An 18269-nucleotide genomic window follows, 5' to 3' on the forward strand; every position below is an offset into this window, starting at 1 on the left:
TGAGATACAAACAAAATCTGACAGAGATTTAAATTACAATCAAAATTTGTCATGTAATTTAAATGTTAAGTTTTCAGATGTATTAAGATAAAGCTATCCCTGCAACAGAGAAAAATCAACCGATTACATGACAGATCCTTAACAAATTGTAGCATATTCAAACTTTAGCAATTTACTAAGCACAATAAACCAAAATAAGGAAACAACAGTACAAAAGGCAGCCATCTCTTCAGGTTAAGTATTTATAACATCCATTTTGTGCATAAGCATTTGAATCCAAACCACTGAATACTGCTCTAAAATGATAACAGCAGTACTACACTTTTACATTATAGTCTGGACAATTCATTCAGCAGGACTTCAGGAACACAGTAATGCCTCTCCTATTGGCTTCTCAATTACTATAATTTACATTCTCTATTGAAGTGATTAAACCTGATACAATCCCAGAACGCTTTATGGTGAAAGGAGAGACACTACTTACAAGAGCATGTAGGGGAATGACAAGGGGAAATGGCTTCAAACTGAAAGAGTAGGTTTAGATGACATATTAGGAGACATTCTTTACTGTGAGGGTGATGAGGCACTGGAACAGGGTGTCCAGAGAAGCTGTGGACACCCCATCCCTGGCTGTGTTCAAGGCCAGGTTGGATGGGGCTTTGAACAACCTGATCTAGTGGAAGGTGTCCCTGCCCATGGCAGAGGGGTTGGAACTAGATGATCTTTAAGGTCTCCTCCAACCCAGATCATTCTATGATTTTATGAAATAGTCTACGGACTATAAAAAGAGAAAATCACATAGGCTAATGTTGGAATTTAAACAGAATTGAAAACTAATATATCTGGATTTTATGAAAAATACCTTTTAGAACAGTTTTATGGTAAACTAACCCACTTTGGGGTGGGGAGGGAGGTAGGATACAGAGATTTGTTGCATTTTTATCAGTTTTTTTCCTGATAAATACCTCCTTGGTTAAATGAAAACCACTTAAAAGAAAAGGTTAAAATTTCAGAACAACCAAATATAGAATAGCCCTATTCTGAGACAGTAAAAGCATAAATACAAAGAGACTAGTAATTTTACAGTATGCATTCCTATCTGTAAACTGAAATGATTTTAATCATCTTTAAAATGCCAATAAATGTAACTTTAACTCACATGATTTATTTGCCTGGCTAGAAGACGTAAGAAATTCTGTCCCCACCCACCCAGTACCTGAAAGAGCCTCCTTCTCTCAGAGGGGGTTTATCAACTCTGAAGCAGGTGTTACATGACCAGTAAAAACCATCACCAGATAAATAATGAGGACAAAACCCACTTGTCACTCAGGTAAATTTTTTCCCTCTCATTCAGCTGTTTCCAGTATGTGTCCATATAAAGTAAATACAGGCTAAACTCTAACCCTCAATTAACCAGTCATCCTGCAAATTTTGTGGCCAAAAGGAAGTGTAATCACTTCTCCTTCAATCTAGCTTTCGTTGCAGCCTCGGATAACACTGAAAGCAAAGGGTAAGAAAGCATATAAATCCATAGGAAAAAGGAGTAAAGGATACTGAACTCACACAAACAACTTCAGCAGAATCAAAAAGGCCAAACACCAACCTATAGCACACAATTCTCCACATATTAATCCCATTTATCTTCTCCAGCTTCTAGTACTCAGGCTTTGATGCCTCTACACCTCCCCCCACCCAGCCCAGCCAGCACAAGAATAAAGCATTTAATTCTATTCATAACAAGGGAAATTACCTTTCTATTCCAGATTTAGAGATCACATTCTTCTAGTTTATTTATGGAAATTCTAGGAAACACACTTCCAGAGACACACTTTGAGACAAGCAGATTGTGTGCACCAGTGATGACAATAACCAACTATTTGGCTATGAGTAAAACTGAACATGCCAAATGAGACTAAAATTCTCTATTGCCTACTCCTGTATCTGACAGCATCTAGAGGAAAAGGGGAAAGAACCCAGGAAACCTCACAAGCTGGCACCAGGATTACACACAGCAGAGTTGGAACCACAATGACTATTCTGGAGTCTGTCTCATTTTCTGCCAAACAGGGAAGTTGCAAATTCACATATGTGATTAGAGGGCTTTGGTAATCCAAGTTAATTTAGCCTTCACAGTTATTTGGTCTTAAACTGTGATAACCCTGTCACCATCACCCTAAAAATATTAGCTATGGATCAACTAAGCAAGCAGAAAAGGAACAGAACATTACAAATAGACATATTAAACTGATACATACATGGAAGAGGAGGAGTGAGAACTGTTACTAAAGAAGCATTACCAATAGTTGCAACTTAATTTTTTTTCATTGAAGTAGTTCCGTGAATGATGTCCAGGCTTCCAAAGAGTTTCACTGTACATGTATATAAGTACTTTTTATTTTATTACCATCTTTGACATCATATTCATAGGAATTATCCTTAGCTCACTTACTGCTCCCACAGCTCTGTTAACACTGTTTTACTATGTGCACTTGTTCTAAAGGGACCAGTGACTAGCAGGAAAATAATGTAATACTTCTCAGATGAAATAAGTGTTGGAAAAAAATGGAAGAGGGAAGATGCAATTCATATGGAAAGCAAAAGAATTCCAGGTGCAAAGACCACCAGAATCTTGCTCAAACAGAACTGTTTCATTTGCTCCCAATTCTTAGGCTTTAAGAAGTTTTTACAGTCAGGGAAGTATGTGAAGGGCACTTACCACATGCCAGCTCTTCAGCTGACGTGTACATCAGTATTGCATTCTTAGGACTCCAAAATCCTTCTACTCATTCAGCATGGGAGGACTGGGGTCTAACCACACATCACAACTCAGCAAACACATGAACACAAAGTAAGAACTCAAATCTTAGCCTAAAAAATTTAGGCTACAATTCTCCTATCTCCAACAGCAAAAATGTTATGGAACAAGTAGAGTAAGAGTCAGAAGATTAGAAGAAGTCCATTTCATTGTGACTGAGTAACTCTAGATCGTGAAAAATTACTACAGAACAGAATTATTGGGAAGACATTCCTACAACACAATGCTAGGAAATACATTTCTGCTTTACAGTGAAAGTCTTACTGACAGCTTGGAGGAGTTTATACTTTCTAATTTATCAGTAATAAATGTAGATTATCAAAACTATCTTCTGTTGAGATGCTACTTTCAAATTGCTGTCACATTGACACACAAAGGATGTCACAACTAAACAGACACAGCTGCCTAAAAAGAGTTAGCCCTGCAGAAGTGTCCCTTCCTGGGGACACATAAGGTTTGCTGTAGCCCAGCATTAGTAAGGGTCTTCTGTTACTGTACTCTCTGGGACACCTATTTATAACACACTCATTGGAACATGATAATGTATGATTTAAGAAGGGAGAAAAAATACACAAAGGATCAGCATAACATTTTCCTTCTGGTCAATGATTTTTTTTTAAAAAAAGAAGAGGAAAAAAGTAGTCTTACAGAACTTTTAATGGTATAGTTTTTATTAAGACATCACAAAGTATGCCCAACTTAAATGTTCACTTCATTGTCATAGAGAAGGACAGACTTTATTAATGATGTATGATTTTATTCATACAATACTCCAAGTATCATACACATTCTGTATGTAAAAAAGCCTCATGTAATAAACATTCAGAATTTATTTAACATGTTACTGAAACACAAGCATAAAAGCAAAATCCCAAAAGTATTCAACTACACAAACAAGTGTTATTATGCAGGTATACAAGGATCAAAAGTCCACAGAACTGCACTTTCCCAGACCAAGCATTTTGGGCCATGCTGTACTCAAAAAAATCAATTCTGAATCTCTGTATCTCCATCTCAAATGGACATTTTTAGAGTCCAAGTGATGCTTAGAACTCATTCCAAAAAAAAAAAAAAAAAAGAAAATCTTCATCACCAAACACAGGATAGAGATCTATGGACACAAACATCCTCCACAGTCTTCCCATTATGTGTTCCTTGATAACTTAAAAAAAACCCCAACAAAATAAAATTTAAGTGTTTTCAACTTCTGAATTCCTACTACTTAAAATACAAATAAATGCAGTAGGAAAGTCCTCCCCCACCTTTTTTTTTTTTTTAAACTGGGCAAGCACTTAACCACAGTGCTGTTTAACTGACAATCCCTGCTGCATATTTTGGAATTGTCTCAAGAATGCCTTTTGTATTCTGTCCTGTATGAAAGATCTTCATATTGTTAAAGCTCCAATAACACTTCTCAAAACAGCACCAGCTGTTGTTTCATGAGAAAACCCCCAAAGAGAATTAACCAAGTGTCACAAAGGGCTTAAGTCTTCTGCTTCACAGTAAGACTGCTTTTTGCTTGTTTGTTTACAGGTTACCCAATGTTCAAGGTCTGCTTTGCGATTTTAATGTTGCCAATGTTTTTTTCTTTTTTTTTTTTTAGACACAGTGTATGACTTTCTCAATGTTCTTGTGACTTTCAAGACTTTACAGACTCTTATTAATCTTGTGGACTTTCTAACCCTCCAGACTGTTGACAAATACCCACATATGGGTAAGCCAGCAAGATGACCATGCTTAAGTAGTTTGAAAGGTACAACCTATTGCACTGTTCATCCTTCTTCAAAGACATGCAGTCATACTTCATACAGTGACCCCTGATGGTGCCAGCTTCCTACATGCTCTTAAACACAGCACAGTGACAACTGGATAGAAAAGCCCCAATTTTCAGGTGACAGCAATTGCTGCACAGGTTACTACATCACAACTACTGTGCATGCCATCATAACCAGGTCTTATCATGGCAACTGCTTTCCCCAGGTTGATTGCAATGTCTGCAGAGCTTCCCTTCCGAAGTTGTTTTTGCCATGAATTTATCTAGTACTGTGTGAAAGCTGCAGTCACTCTTTCCTTTGGTGATCTCCGGAGTCAGAACCCAAGTGGCCACTGATAGACAACAGTTTGGCAAAAAGGCTTTTACTGTCCACCTTCAACCCACAAACTCACATATTTTGCTTCCGCATCTTCTTTCTTCACATTTCACCTTTTTTTTTTCACGTTGTGTTCTCACCCATTGACATTTCTGTGTGTAACAAGGCATGTGTGACATCCATATTAAGTCAGAGATTTTTATTGCCTTTCTGTAATGAAAACGGGGTCATGTCATCTTCCTCTGCATTTTGAACCACCATGCTGAGTTTGGTTACTTAGGCTGCAAACAGCTGTACTTAATACAGCTAAATCTTAATACACACTTGATCTGGAGAGTTTGGCAGCACCAGAGAAAATCTATTCCTATCTAAATGCACAAAAACATGTAAAGCTACAACAAAGAAGGCAGGTTTCATCATCAGTTTCAATCTTGCCATAGCTGGAATATATATCCTTGGTCTGACTCCTTCAGTGAAAGTTTTACTTAAGTAGATGAATTCCACACCACAGCAAGTCAAAAAACCTGAAGAGTGTTAATATTAATGTTAATGTTTCTCCCCACTTACACAAACCTAATTTCGTATTGGCCACTGTCATCTTCTCCTCCACTGCAAAATATCTCCATACAACAACACTAACAAACCATTTTTCTTTAGTCTGCCCATTCTTTCTTAACCCTATTAGGTGGCAAGAAATGAGCTCATTTTCTTCATTGGCAGACAAGCATAAATGAGCCTAGGAGAGAATATGTAGGTGAACAAGAAGTTTCCTTCCCTTTGGCTTTGTCTTTTCTGCCTTAACCTCATAAAACTACTCCATATAATGAATACTCCTGATACACACTCCTGAACAGGCAAATGCAGCCCTGGGACATAACAATTTAGAAAAGTACATGCCATGTGCCCTACATTTCCTTAAATAAAGTGTAGGATAAGCACATTTAGTGGGACAAGACAGTAAATTTTGAGTTTAATTAAGCTGTAAAACCTTGGGAGAGAGGTTAATTAAGTAATGAAATCCAGGGATTACAGTTCAAAACAAAACTATCTCTTCTGAAGGAGATATGCTATACCTTAAAAAAAAAGACCTGTATAGGTGCAATATGATAATTACTAGGGAATTCTACAGATAACATGCACTTGACTGTAGGGTATCATATATTGGATCATAATGGCCTCTTCTTGCCCTAGAAAAATACACAATGAATAAAATTTTACCTAAACATTTTGCAATCTTCCCAAAGAAAACTCTGGCTGAGAATACCTCCCACCATGAAAACAAAACTAGAGGGAGTTTGAAAATAAACCACTCTCCTGCTGTGTTTAACAAATGGTTGGGCTCTCCTGCCAAGATGAAAACACACAAAAGTAACAGTTCCCTCTTACCACAGCAAATTTCCATAGACTGCTGCATACCACTAGTGACATGAACTAAATCTCTCTATCACATCCTTCCCAAAGCTGATCATGGAAAGGAGTTCCTGGCAAATTCACCCAGAACCAGTGAGACTAACACATTTGTTCATTTTAAATTCCTACTTTTTTTTTTTTTTTTTTAATCTGCTGATTCTGACACTTCACTCTGGACTCTGAAAGCATCATGTTACATAGAGCTTAGCAATGATGTGGTTATGGAATAGCTTCAGAATGGTCAGATTTCCCTACTATAGAAAACCAACAGTTACTTGCTGCCAAAAAGGAAAAATTCCTTCTTTCTTCCCTCCTCCATTCCTTATAGTGGAATCAAGTCCACCTCACAACAATCTGGTACAGAGACCAAACACAGCTTTTCCCTATTTTTCATTAACCAGAAGCAATCAGCTGTCCACTGGCTCACTTTTCTGAAAAAGCCTGCTAGAGAATCAGACAAGTTAGTGGTGCAAGGAAAGGAGCAGAAACATACAGCTAGGAGGATATGGTTAAAAAAAATCCCACACTTTTCAACAGGTATTGCTAGATTGCTTAGCTGCACTAATGAAATGACACTCTTGGAACTGCAGAGCTTTATCTTCCTAGTAAATACCTAAACAACATAAAAGTAGCATCATTTTTATTTTAGGATTATTAATACACAACATAGAGGCACACCAGATTTAAATGAAAATTTACAGATTTGCTTTCTCCATTCTTTTTGAAGAGTAACAGCTTTGTGCAAATATGTCTGCTCACTGTAATTACTTCTGACCAGAAAATTATGTATATTGTTCTAAATATGAATTCACTTGCACTTATATTAAGTTCATACAGCAATAGTTATGCTTTAATTGGCATAGGCTTGTACACAATCAGCAATACATTCAGATCCTGATCTTTACTATGTTCTTTAAAAGCAGGCGTCTAACATCTGCCCTTTCATGGTGACAACTAAATTGAATTTTATTGATAAATTTTTCTGTTGCTCTGAAGTTTTTTAGTTGTCTATCCACTGACAAGTTCTATTCCAATACTATCTTTTTTACTGCTCACACAGTATCAAAAAGTACATCCATGGATGATCTGGTAACAGATTCATCTTCTAAGAATCTCTTATTTCCAGATAATATTCAGAGACAAACAAGGGGAAGAAGTACTCTAACAGAATAAGGAATTTATTAATGTTAAACTTTAAGACATCTTAGGACTGTTTTCTTACAGATTCTGACAGCAGTGGTCTTTGGAACCATTGGCTGAAACCGTTTGATGACAGAATGACCAAATCTGTTTGGTCCACTGTTTCACCAGCCAACTCACACACAAGCCCTCCACTAGCCAAGAAATCAAAACGTTAGAGGTTCTGACAGCTGAACTTCAGGTTATCAGTGTCTGGCTGCACCTCTTTATAACTCAGTGTTTCCCACATCCTTGACCTTTTTTAAATACTTTACTGCATCACCAGTTTGAGCACTGTGGAAGTATTCCAGACTCTGAGCACATTTCCATTTCCCAGTTGCAAGGATTACTTGCCACAACCTGACAGATTCCTGTTTCTGAAAAACAAAATCTTTGAAGCCCATACAGGCTGTATGTCAAGTATCACATCCCTAGAACAGCACTGGGATATATCCTCCCAGATGCTCTGGGTTCTATGACCAGCTTGAATCCATATCCTACTGGAAGGTATTTTTTCTCTGCTGACTTATCTTCATTATTAACAAAAAAACTTTAGAAAAAACTTCAGGCAGGACTAAAGCAACTTTCAAGGTGTTCAAGCTGCAAGACAGCGCATAGAGAGAACAAATCCAGCAGGGTAGTTTTTGAGCTCACGTTAGCTGGCACACATGAAGATTTTATCCCACACAGCACCCCAAACCCAGACTTTTCTGGTTCAGGACTACCAGTCACACTACATCAGTAACAGAGGAGAGCCCAAATATCATTCAGAGATTACTTATCCAATTGCACTCTTCAGTGGGAAGCAATCCTCTGCTGAACAAGAGAAGCAAATTCTTAAGCTCTCATGAATGTATCAGCTATAAGTATATTAGGATTTATTTATAATAACACAGCTCTAAGTTATTTGCCTGTCTACCTTGCACTGAAATACTATATCACCTTCACTGTGATACATGGGGCTTTCATACCTTAGTACACGTGGTGCCCTAAGAAGGAATGCAATATGATCAGTAGAAACGATTAGAAGTCTTCTCCCTGGAACCTTTAACAGAACAGCAGTAGCAACATATTCACTTAACACAAAACACTACGCAAATTAAAATTAATGAGCTTTTTTCCTTTAAAGAAACTGTCCCGAATATTGAACAAGCTCTGTACATTCACACCACAGTTTGCTCCACTCTAAAATCTATTTTTTTATAATTAGAAGTACCTAGGGTAACACAGCCACATTTTCTGGTATTCTCTAGTTTCCAAAACTATTTTTTTCTGCCATATTAAAATAAATATGAATCCAGTGTTCCTTACAAAAAAGTAGTTTGAGTTTAACTGCTCAGCTCCTACTATGCAACATCTACTCCTCCTCTGGAGACTTTACAAGTCTTGAAATGTTTTAGAAGCCTCATAAATATACTACACTTTCTAGTCTCAATTCTGTAGTAAACTCCATGAGAGGAACAGAGGGTTGGTGTTCCAGACATTTACAGCAATTCAGAAGGAGGAAAACAGAGGCATCAATGAGTCAATAAAGCCTTAATACTGTTCCAAATCTCCCCTCTCTTCCTCAGGCACTCATCCTCCCACAACAACATTCCTACAGAAGTCATTAGGAAAAGTCTTTCAGGATTGTTCACTAAAAGTGCTGACAATCTTGAAGATCATCAAAACTCTACCCTTTAATTTGCAATTTAAGAATTGTGTCTTGGCAGGCAGAAGAATCCACCTCTCCATAAAAGGTACCATATAAAAGACTCATAAAACAGCTTCAAATATATTTTGAGATTAATTTTTAAATTGTTTTGCATTTTCATCACCTTTCTGTTACCTGACATGTATGTTTGTCACTCAGCTGGCAAAGAAGAAAGTCTACATGGCATATTCTGAAAGATTTAACTAGTATCAGGAAGCGCAGGTCAACATGATACAACTTGAGGTTTGTTTTCTCTCAAGCATCTGGACCACCTCCCTTCCCTTCTCCACTAGCAAACAAGTATGGAACTTCTTCCTCCACCCCCAGCCAATTTCTCGCATGCTTTTATAGTCTCCTATTTGTGGTTTTAAGAAAAATCCTCTTCTCGGTCTACCTAATAACAAAATAGAATAACTGCCTCACTTCCTGCTACGGCTCTCCTCCAAGCAACTTGCCTCCATTTTAATCCAAGATTGTGAAATGACACCTCAAAGCTTTCATGACGATGCTGTAATACAAGAGTGGTGGAAAACACTAAGTTAGGATCACTAAACAGAGTATGACAAAAAACACTACCTCAGCCAACAAAAAGCTCTGTGCTGACGCATGGAGTAACAGCCTGAATGACTTCAGGTAGCAGAACTCACATCAGCTGGACTGAGACAATGTTATTTTTCCCCAGACAACTTGCCACTCCTGTACCTTTATATCATGACACACAACTACCAAGGGAATAAATACAGGACTGAAATGCTCACACACTACTTCACTATCTTCCCTAAAAACTCCAGATGGCCCAGAGCTACCAGGCATTATACAGCTGGAAATATCTCCAGTGAAGCTCACACTACCCATTTCTTATCAGTAAAGATGCTCTGCTTAGGGGATGACCCCAGAATTCTAACTGCTCTTACGGAAACATTACATATCAAGTTGTCTGGTTGTAAGAGCATTTTTTTTTTTTTACTATTTTTTTCCTCTGCTTTATCTCAGCTTCTTTTGATTTATAGGAAAATAACTTCTCAACATTATCTCATGGGTACTGTATTTTGTCATGACAAGAAAATATTTTGCTCTCTCCTTAAAGATTCCTTCACAGACTGAGAAAGCTAGTGTGAGTTTTTGGCACCTCACTAAGGTAGACATTTGCCCAGTTTTTCATACACTTTTTCTTTGCACAACTTTCCGATGTCTTAAAGAAGGAACAGGAAGCTCAAGACTAACCAGGCTCACTAAATCACTAAAAAAGAGCAAAAATAAATCAGCACCTCTTCAAGATACGTGGTGTCCACAAAAGGCAGACTGTTTAATATCTCAACTCCAATTCTACTTCACAAATCAGGAAAAAAAACCATAGTAGATTAAGCATTTTAATCCTCTTTTACATGTCTCTTTTTTTTTTTTTTTTCCCTTTAAGGTAGCTTTTAAAATTATGTCCAAAGGAAAATATAGATCTGATGTTTAGGTCTGAACCTTTCAGACATGTTCTAGCTCAGGCAGATTTTACACTAACTTTGCTAACACCCTTTTTTCTTACTTGCTGAAAAGACCCACTAAAATTGCTAGACGTGGATAGTGTAACAAATACACAGATTTATCACCTTCACAAAATAAAAAAAAAATAGAAGTAATACTTTACTTTCAGTGGCAAACTGTATTTCTATGTAAATTGGAATTGCGTTAAGACACAGACAGGATATTAAAATAGCTTTATTACATGGAACTAGATGAGCTGATATCATATCAAGTTAACAACGCACTTCAAAACACAACTTAAAAGGACTTAGTTCATAAGAGTAAAAGCATTTACAATCACACTGAAATTTTAAAAATAGCAGATCTGATGCTCACTTGTCAAGGGGGGAAGGAATATTTCCCTGCTTTTCACACCAAACTTTTGAGTACTCATTACTGAAACACCTGAAGAAAATGGCTAGGAAACTCTTTTGAATAAAAATTACTAAGAGCTGGTTTATCACTTCAAGTATCAGGAACAGTTTTCTTCTATATTTGCAACACAAATACTTGGTGTTTGATCTTGACACCTTGTTTTTATTGCTAGAACTTAAAATATGCTTCAAATCTTAGTATTTATTCTCAAAGTTATGTAATAATATTTTATATGCCTTAACTTAGTATTTACTTTAAATCTGAAATACTAGCCTGAAAATACATTTTTCCAAAAATATATAGGTTCCAATACAAGTACTTGAGAAGACACCACTATGTTTCCAAGCACACAATTTTCAAAACAGGCTTCTTCACACACTTATACACATTTAGAGCTGTGTCTTTTTTGCTCAATTTGCTTTTTAAAACTTTCAAAGCACCTATTTAATGCCGAATAATATTTTCACTGTGGGTGGCTTGCAAGAGATTTACTGTTTCAAATGAGGAAAATGAAGTTTTCTTAGACAGTTTTCATTCTTAAGTTTTCTCTATATAATCTGTTATATATATATATATATATATAAAAAACTCACTCCCAGGGATGAAATTGCTCACATCCATCAGGTATGAATCACCTGTGCTGCTTTTCATTACTTGAAATATAAACATGCGTTTGCAGACTGCCTTTGCACATAGACACACAAGACAGTTTAGATGCAAGGTAAAAGCCTACTTCTGGAAAAACAAAGTCAATGAAAATGAAATACTAAATTTAATCAGTAATTTTTTTCAGACCTAAGCTGTCTATTTTAGACCACTTACATGTTCTTTTATTTGGAAAGGTTATTTTATCTGTTCAAATAAAGTAATTCGTTACTTACTCTTTAATACAGCACAGGCATCTTAGAAATTAAATGTACACACACACACAGAAATCTACATGGGTCGAACATTAACAGAGAACACGCGCTTGAACATACACCTTTCCCCACCAAACACCTAAAGTAATTGCCCACAAACCTTTCAAAATCAATTCCCCTCCCAAACCCCGAGATATATATTCCTGCCTAGACTTGGTTATAATTTAGCTGCCCACTCCTATGCATTCATCTCTCTTTCACCTATGCTAGAACGAGGTTTCCCCCCAGCTCAGAATACAGAGGGTGCAGATGCACGTACTGAGCTGTGGGACTGGCTCAGCTGCCGTCAAAGACGTAGCCCCGATCCTGTTCCAGCACCAAGCCTCCACTTGATATCACCTCTATCTCTTCTTTGATCCTGCATTATTCAGCATTCTGAAAAGGAGAAGACTGGACAACAAAAGTATTTAATGAATGGTGGTGTGGAGGGTAGAGGATAAGAAGCAACCACTCTTTTTTTGGCAGGCAAACCAAAACATCTGAGGAATCCCTCTTCAGAACTATTGTGTCTGACTCACCCATCTGAGCCACAAGCATTTCTCTCTGGTGCTAGAATATCCAGGAGACTCATGACATCTCTTTTCAGCACTGCTCCCTTAAGGGCAGCAGAATCAGAAATACAACAAGACCAGAAGGGAATGCTGCTTCCCTCAACTGTTGGGTATAACTATATAGCTCAAAGCCTACAAAACACATTCTGTTTAGTAAAAGTAAATATTAATATATATGGGCAAGTATTTCAGGTCTGACCTTCCTTTCATTGTATAACTGTGAAAAAAGGAGGGGGAGGGAGGGGAAGAACACACCGAACAAAAAACCTCCCAGTCCTCTGGTCACCATAATAGCGACAGACAGACACTCATCTAAAGCAAGAGAAGAGCACTGGAACAAGGCTTGGCAACAGCACAAGACCTTTCCCCCACCCCCCTCCTGCTCCGTAGACACCACAGCGTAGCAGAGGAAAGATAAACTAACAGTGCATGTAACAACTGTTACATATGTGACAACTGTGTCCCAGCCCGGCTTCAGGCAGCGGAGAAACAGAAGGCCTGATCCAGATAAAGAAATGGAAAGAACAGAAAGCTAACTCTGAGCTTTAACATGGGCCCGGAGAGGCAACTAAAGAGGTCTAAAGGATTCGGGAGTAGGAACTTCATCCACTTACTCTTTCTTTGTAATGAAAAGCATAGTAATAAACAGCAATAAAAAGGATAAAGGACTATCTACCCTTGCTTCACCTCCAGGACAGTATGCTTATTTCTAAAACCAGAAGATTTGATTAGAATTTGGTCATATTAATGAACCATATCTGCCAACTGTTTGTCGTTCAGGCAGGACAATACCCTGATACCCTATAGATATGGACCTGTGATAGAGCAGTGACACAGTGCAACTCTTGGGCACGCTGTCATATCCCAACACTCTCCCTCCAAGCACTATACTGGCAGAAGAAGGGAATTCCTGTGTTGCCCCCATCCAAAAGCCCCTGCTCCCAAATCAGACGAATGGTCAAAAAGCTCAGTGTAACAGTGATGGGCAGATCCCTGGGGCAGGAGAGATCCAATTCAGATTTCAGATGCATAAAGCCTACCCATAAAGTTAGAAACCACCCAGTGCAGGAACCATAACCAGTGAATTATGGCACATCAGTAGAAGTTATTGGACATTTTTCAAGAGGGAGACTTGTTTTAATCCTCTTTAATTAAAAGCCAAATGAAACTGAAAGTCATCCCTTTATTACTGTTAAAACTATTTGATTTCAAATGAAACAATAAAAGAAAGACAAGGCTGGTTCTTTTCACTTACCAATATACACATCTACTGTATTTATTCAAACAAGTATAACCCAAATATATGCAATATTTCCATCTGTTAATAACATACCTTATTTCCTTTCTGCTCCATCCAAGGAGCAGATATTAACGATATTTTTTTAAAAGAGAAGTCACAGGAACACTCAGCACATATTCACTTTAAGCTAGCATTTCCTAGAGCTGAAACATGTCCCTTTTACCAAGGACAGGAAAATGGAAGTGGTGTTCAAAGCTCTGAATTATTATCAGTAGTCTCAGCTTCCATTTATCAGGTTCATGTAGCTCTTAGGGTCAAGAAGAAACTCTTGAAAACACTGACAGAAGTAAGTGATTAAACGTTGCTTGTTTGAAATACTCAGTTTTGTGAGCATTACCATTGTATCAGAACCAATGCACTTCAGAGCATTACTTGCAATGGCTTTACCTTCACTATAAAAGGCATATTTATAAAAAAAGATTAAGTGCTATTACTGTACCATTACAATTCATGTTCTGTAGTTCCTAAACACAGAGGCTGAAGAATTATTTCTTTTGTTCAAAGTAAGTTTTTCTAGCATTAGAAAATGCCATTACATTTCACCAATGAAAACTCTTCTAGTTACAAATCCATGCTTTTATAACTAACTCTTAATACAACTTAGCACTTTTGTGAGTGACACTTGGAGATCACCCACCGAAAGTAATTTATATCACTCTGTTGGTCAAAACTCCACCTTCTACCAACTACTAGAGTGCAGAGCTGCAAGTTGGTTTCAGAAAATCATCAACGAGACCAAGAAAAAAAAAAGCTATTAAAAAACCAAATAAGTACATTTTATAAATCAGAGGTTATCTTGGTTTATCTTCAGTTAAATAATGCTAAATCATTTTCCCAGTAAATATTTTCAGTTTTTATACTCTCATGCGTCCCCAACACTGGTAATTGTGCCTGCTTACCAGCTAACTAGTTATATTTCTTCAAGTTCTGTTACAGCTGAAAATGCAGAGGACTTGCTGTTTGTGTCCATAAACATTTAATTCCTTTTGCCTTTAAAAGTAAAAGTAGGTTATCACCTGATGCTTGTATGATGTCTCGTTATGGAATTCACTCTAGGGTAAATTCTCTATCGTAGGAAGTACCTTTCCTTTTTCACAACTGCATGTAATTCTTTCCTACTACAAGCGTGCTCTTTGAATCACACCCAAAGCTGAAGTTACACACACAGCTATTCACTAAAATGGGAGCAACTAGGTTATGTACACAGGATCTGCTAGTTTGGAACATAAATTAACATCCCACCAAGTTTTAAATGTTTCCTCATCTTTAGGGCCAGACTTTCTTCTGTTACCCTTCAATTGTTTAACTCGTGGTCTTATTAAGAAACCACAAACTACAGAGACTACATTACTCAGACAGAGAAGCATTCTAGTGGTTTCAACACACTAGCAAGAACTCTAAAGAAATCAAGGTGGTTTCAAAACGACCTACAACCAAACTGCAAGTGGTTGCATATCCAGCAGATATATGGCAAGCAGATTAAAGCCAGACAGCTGAAACTATTCTCTCCCTACTTCTGTACCTCTCACCCTCAAGGACAGCATACGATCATCCACAAATAAACCATCACCTAAACCAACATATTTTTCAGCCTGGCACACTGGCCATGGCCCCATCCACTTCAGTATTACAACAATACTGTTCTTTTGTATGCCAGTGTTCTACAGCTGGCATGGAACAGGTCTGGCTTTAGGAGCTGGCTCAGAAATCTTTTTAAATCTTTTAAAATGCACATGAGAGAAAGAAAGAATATCCCACTGTTTTCTGAAAAAATAAATGAACACAATTTTAACTAAAATCTGATTACTTCCCTACAACTACTCTGAACTGACAAAAACACTTTTAACTTTTACTGCTTTTAGAGAATGAAAAGTTTGATCATTTCCAGTTGTAGGAATCTGTTGACTCACCGTAATTTCAACCCCATTACATTTAAGAACATGTTTCATTAAAAATGCCTATTCAGTAATTTTCACACTTCATTCTGCAGTTTTCTGTATGAGCTGTAAAACTTTCAATTACTTGGTCGAACCTAGATGGTAAAAATCTTAATTCTGAAGAGCCATCCAAAGACCACAGTTGATAAAGATCACAAAGTATTGCAGAAAGAAATGAGAGTAATTTTAGCTTTTCAACTTAGGGCTGTTCCCATGTCTAAACTGTCTAATTTCAAGTGGCACACCCAGAAACTTGCACATTTTTTTATATACCTTTCCATGCTGCCACCTTCATAAAATTAAAGAGAATTACCGGCATAAAATGCAGTAATTAGAGCCATGGAAATAGTCCACCATCAGAGCACACAGGATTTGTTCACTCCAATAGTACTTCTTTACAGCTCCAAGATGTAGAAGGACACAAGAATGAGTTTACTGTTAGCCTCTTTAGCAAGACTTGTTAGAAGTTCCTACCTCTGTGATGCACATGTATTTGATTAAAGATACTTCACCGCCTATCAATATAATGTCTTCTGCTTAAACATTAAAGAAGTTACCCCTCTATGCTGAACAAGAGAAAGGCAGGGGAGTTACTGATTGGTTGAACCAGACCCCTTCAGGTCACCTTTGCTCCTCCTTCCTCTCAGGTCTCACCAAAACCTGAGAGCATCCACTGTTACTACAGATGGGGAGAGCACCTCTGCACTGGGAGACAGGGCTTGAACTCATAAAGGACTATAAGGAGGCTCAAAAGAATTCACCAGTTCTGGAGTCAGTTATAACCAGCACCTTCTCTAATCTTAGTACTTCCAACCAATCCACGAAAGGCAGTAAAACACCCCCTCTTAGGTCTGCTAGAGCTACAACTTCTGGAAGATGATGAAGTTGAATGCCAAGATGGAAGAGCAAGCACACAGCTCCTGCTCCCTGTCTCTGAAATTTGGGAACTTCAGGTGTTGTCCTCTCACACAGCTAGAAAAGAAAATGGGATCAACACAGAGCCCCTCTGCTAGCCCGCAAAGGCTTTGCTCTAGGAACAAGACGCAACACCTGCAACTCTGGCGGGACAGACAGACCACATCTCGCTGTGGAGGACAGCGACTTCAAGACAGCCCTGATGATCCACCCGCTCCTCCCAGGGCGGGAGGCTCCTTCCCACCTGTTTGCTCACAGACTGACCTCTTCCCTACGGCTCCCAGCACCCCGAGGAGACCCCCCCATGGGTAAAAGCTCCCCTCCTGTAACACCAATTCCAAACCCAGGCTTTCTCCTCCTACCCCGGAGCCCTCCACCGAGCGGCGGCTCCACAGCGCTTCCCTCTCCACGCCAGCCCTCAGCTTCTTCCCTCCTTTCAAAGCCAACCCGCGCTCTTTCCACACACGGAAGGGACGCAAAGAGAAATAATAATAAAACACGAGCAGCAAACCCCACGAACAACAAAACGCAGCCCCACAACTTACCACCCAAGTCAGTCCGCCGCTGCCGCCGCCGCCTCCTCCTCCTCCTCCAGACTTTGCCATTTTCTGCCCGTCTCTCCTCAGCCGAGGCGAGGGCGCTCGGAGGCGGCCGGGAGAGCCGGCACCGACACCGCGCCTGGGGCCGCTCCGCGCCCGCCCTTCGCGCCTCTCCCGCCCTCACCGGCGCCCCGGCACCGAGGAAGGGCGGCCGAGGGGCCCGCACAAAGCGCCCCTTCCGCCGGGGGGGAGGCAGCGAGAGGGCGGGCGGGCCCGGCCGGGCCTGCGGTTCTCGCTAGTTTAAAGGGACGACGGGCCGGTCCCTCCGCCTTGCGGCGGCAGCGGCGGCAACAACAGCCACCGCTATCGCCGCCGTAGCGCTGCTGCCTCCCGCCCTCCTCCTCACCCCTGGGCCGTCCCCCCCCGCAGCCACAAAGGCCCGGAAAACAGATTAATAATAAAAAAATCTCCCCCTCCCTCCCTCCCTCCTCCCTCGTCCCCTCCCTCCCTCGTTCACTCCCTCCCTCCCTTCCCGCCCCGCGCGCGCGCGCGCGTTCCCGCGCAGACCCCCCCTCCCCGTGCCCCCCGCACACACGCACACCCGGAGCTGGCCCGGCCCCCTCCTTCTTCCCCTCCTCTTTCCACCCTGCGTCCCGGTGCCCGGTGTCGCTCCCCCGTCGTCGCCTCCTCCCCGCACAGCCCCCAAACCGCTGCAGCCGCCGGGGCGCCGCGCACAGACAATAAATAACCGCGCCGGCCCCGTTCCGCGTCCGCGCTGCGGCCGCTTCTCCCCACGCAGCCGGCCCGGGCCTCTTCTCCCCCCGCGCCTTGTGCCCGCCAATCACGGGCAGGCGCGCCAATCGCGCGCTGGAGGCGGGAAGGCAGCGCGCGGCGCCGGCCAATCAGAGAAGCCAGAAGGAGAGGGCGCGTGTGACGTCACTGTGGGTGGCAACAAGCCGCAAACGGCCCGCACGGGGGCGCTGCGGCGCGCGCGAGGGGCGGCGCGAGGGGAGGTGGAGCGGTTGGATCG

At 40.2% G+C, this 18269-nt stretch overlaps 1 protein-coding gene across 2 annotated transcripts in view; it reads right to left on the bottom strand.

Moving 5' to 3' along the window:
- Positions 1-17682, bottom strand: part of TOP2B (DNA topoisomerase II beta) — a 60523-nt gene extending 42841 nt beyond the window's left edge. For both annotated transcript variants that reach the window (XM_082285000.1, XM_082284999.1), the window contains exon 1: positions 17246-17682. In XM_082285000.1, the coding sequence (XP_082141126.1) occupies positions 17246-17305 (60 nt within the window). In that variant the 5' untranslated portion in view covers positions 17306-17682. The remainder of the gene's footprint in view (positions 1-17245) is intronic.
- Positions 17683-18269: the final 587 nt, after the last annotated feature.

Source organism: Coloeus monedula (assembly GCF_965178545.1).
Source record: "Coloeus monedula genome assembly, chromosome: 1".
Lineage (NCBI taxonomy): Eukaryota > Metazoa > Chordata > Aves > Passeriformes > Corvidae > Coloeus > Coloeus monedula.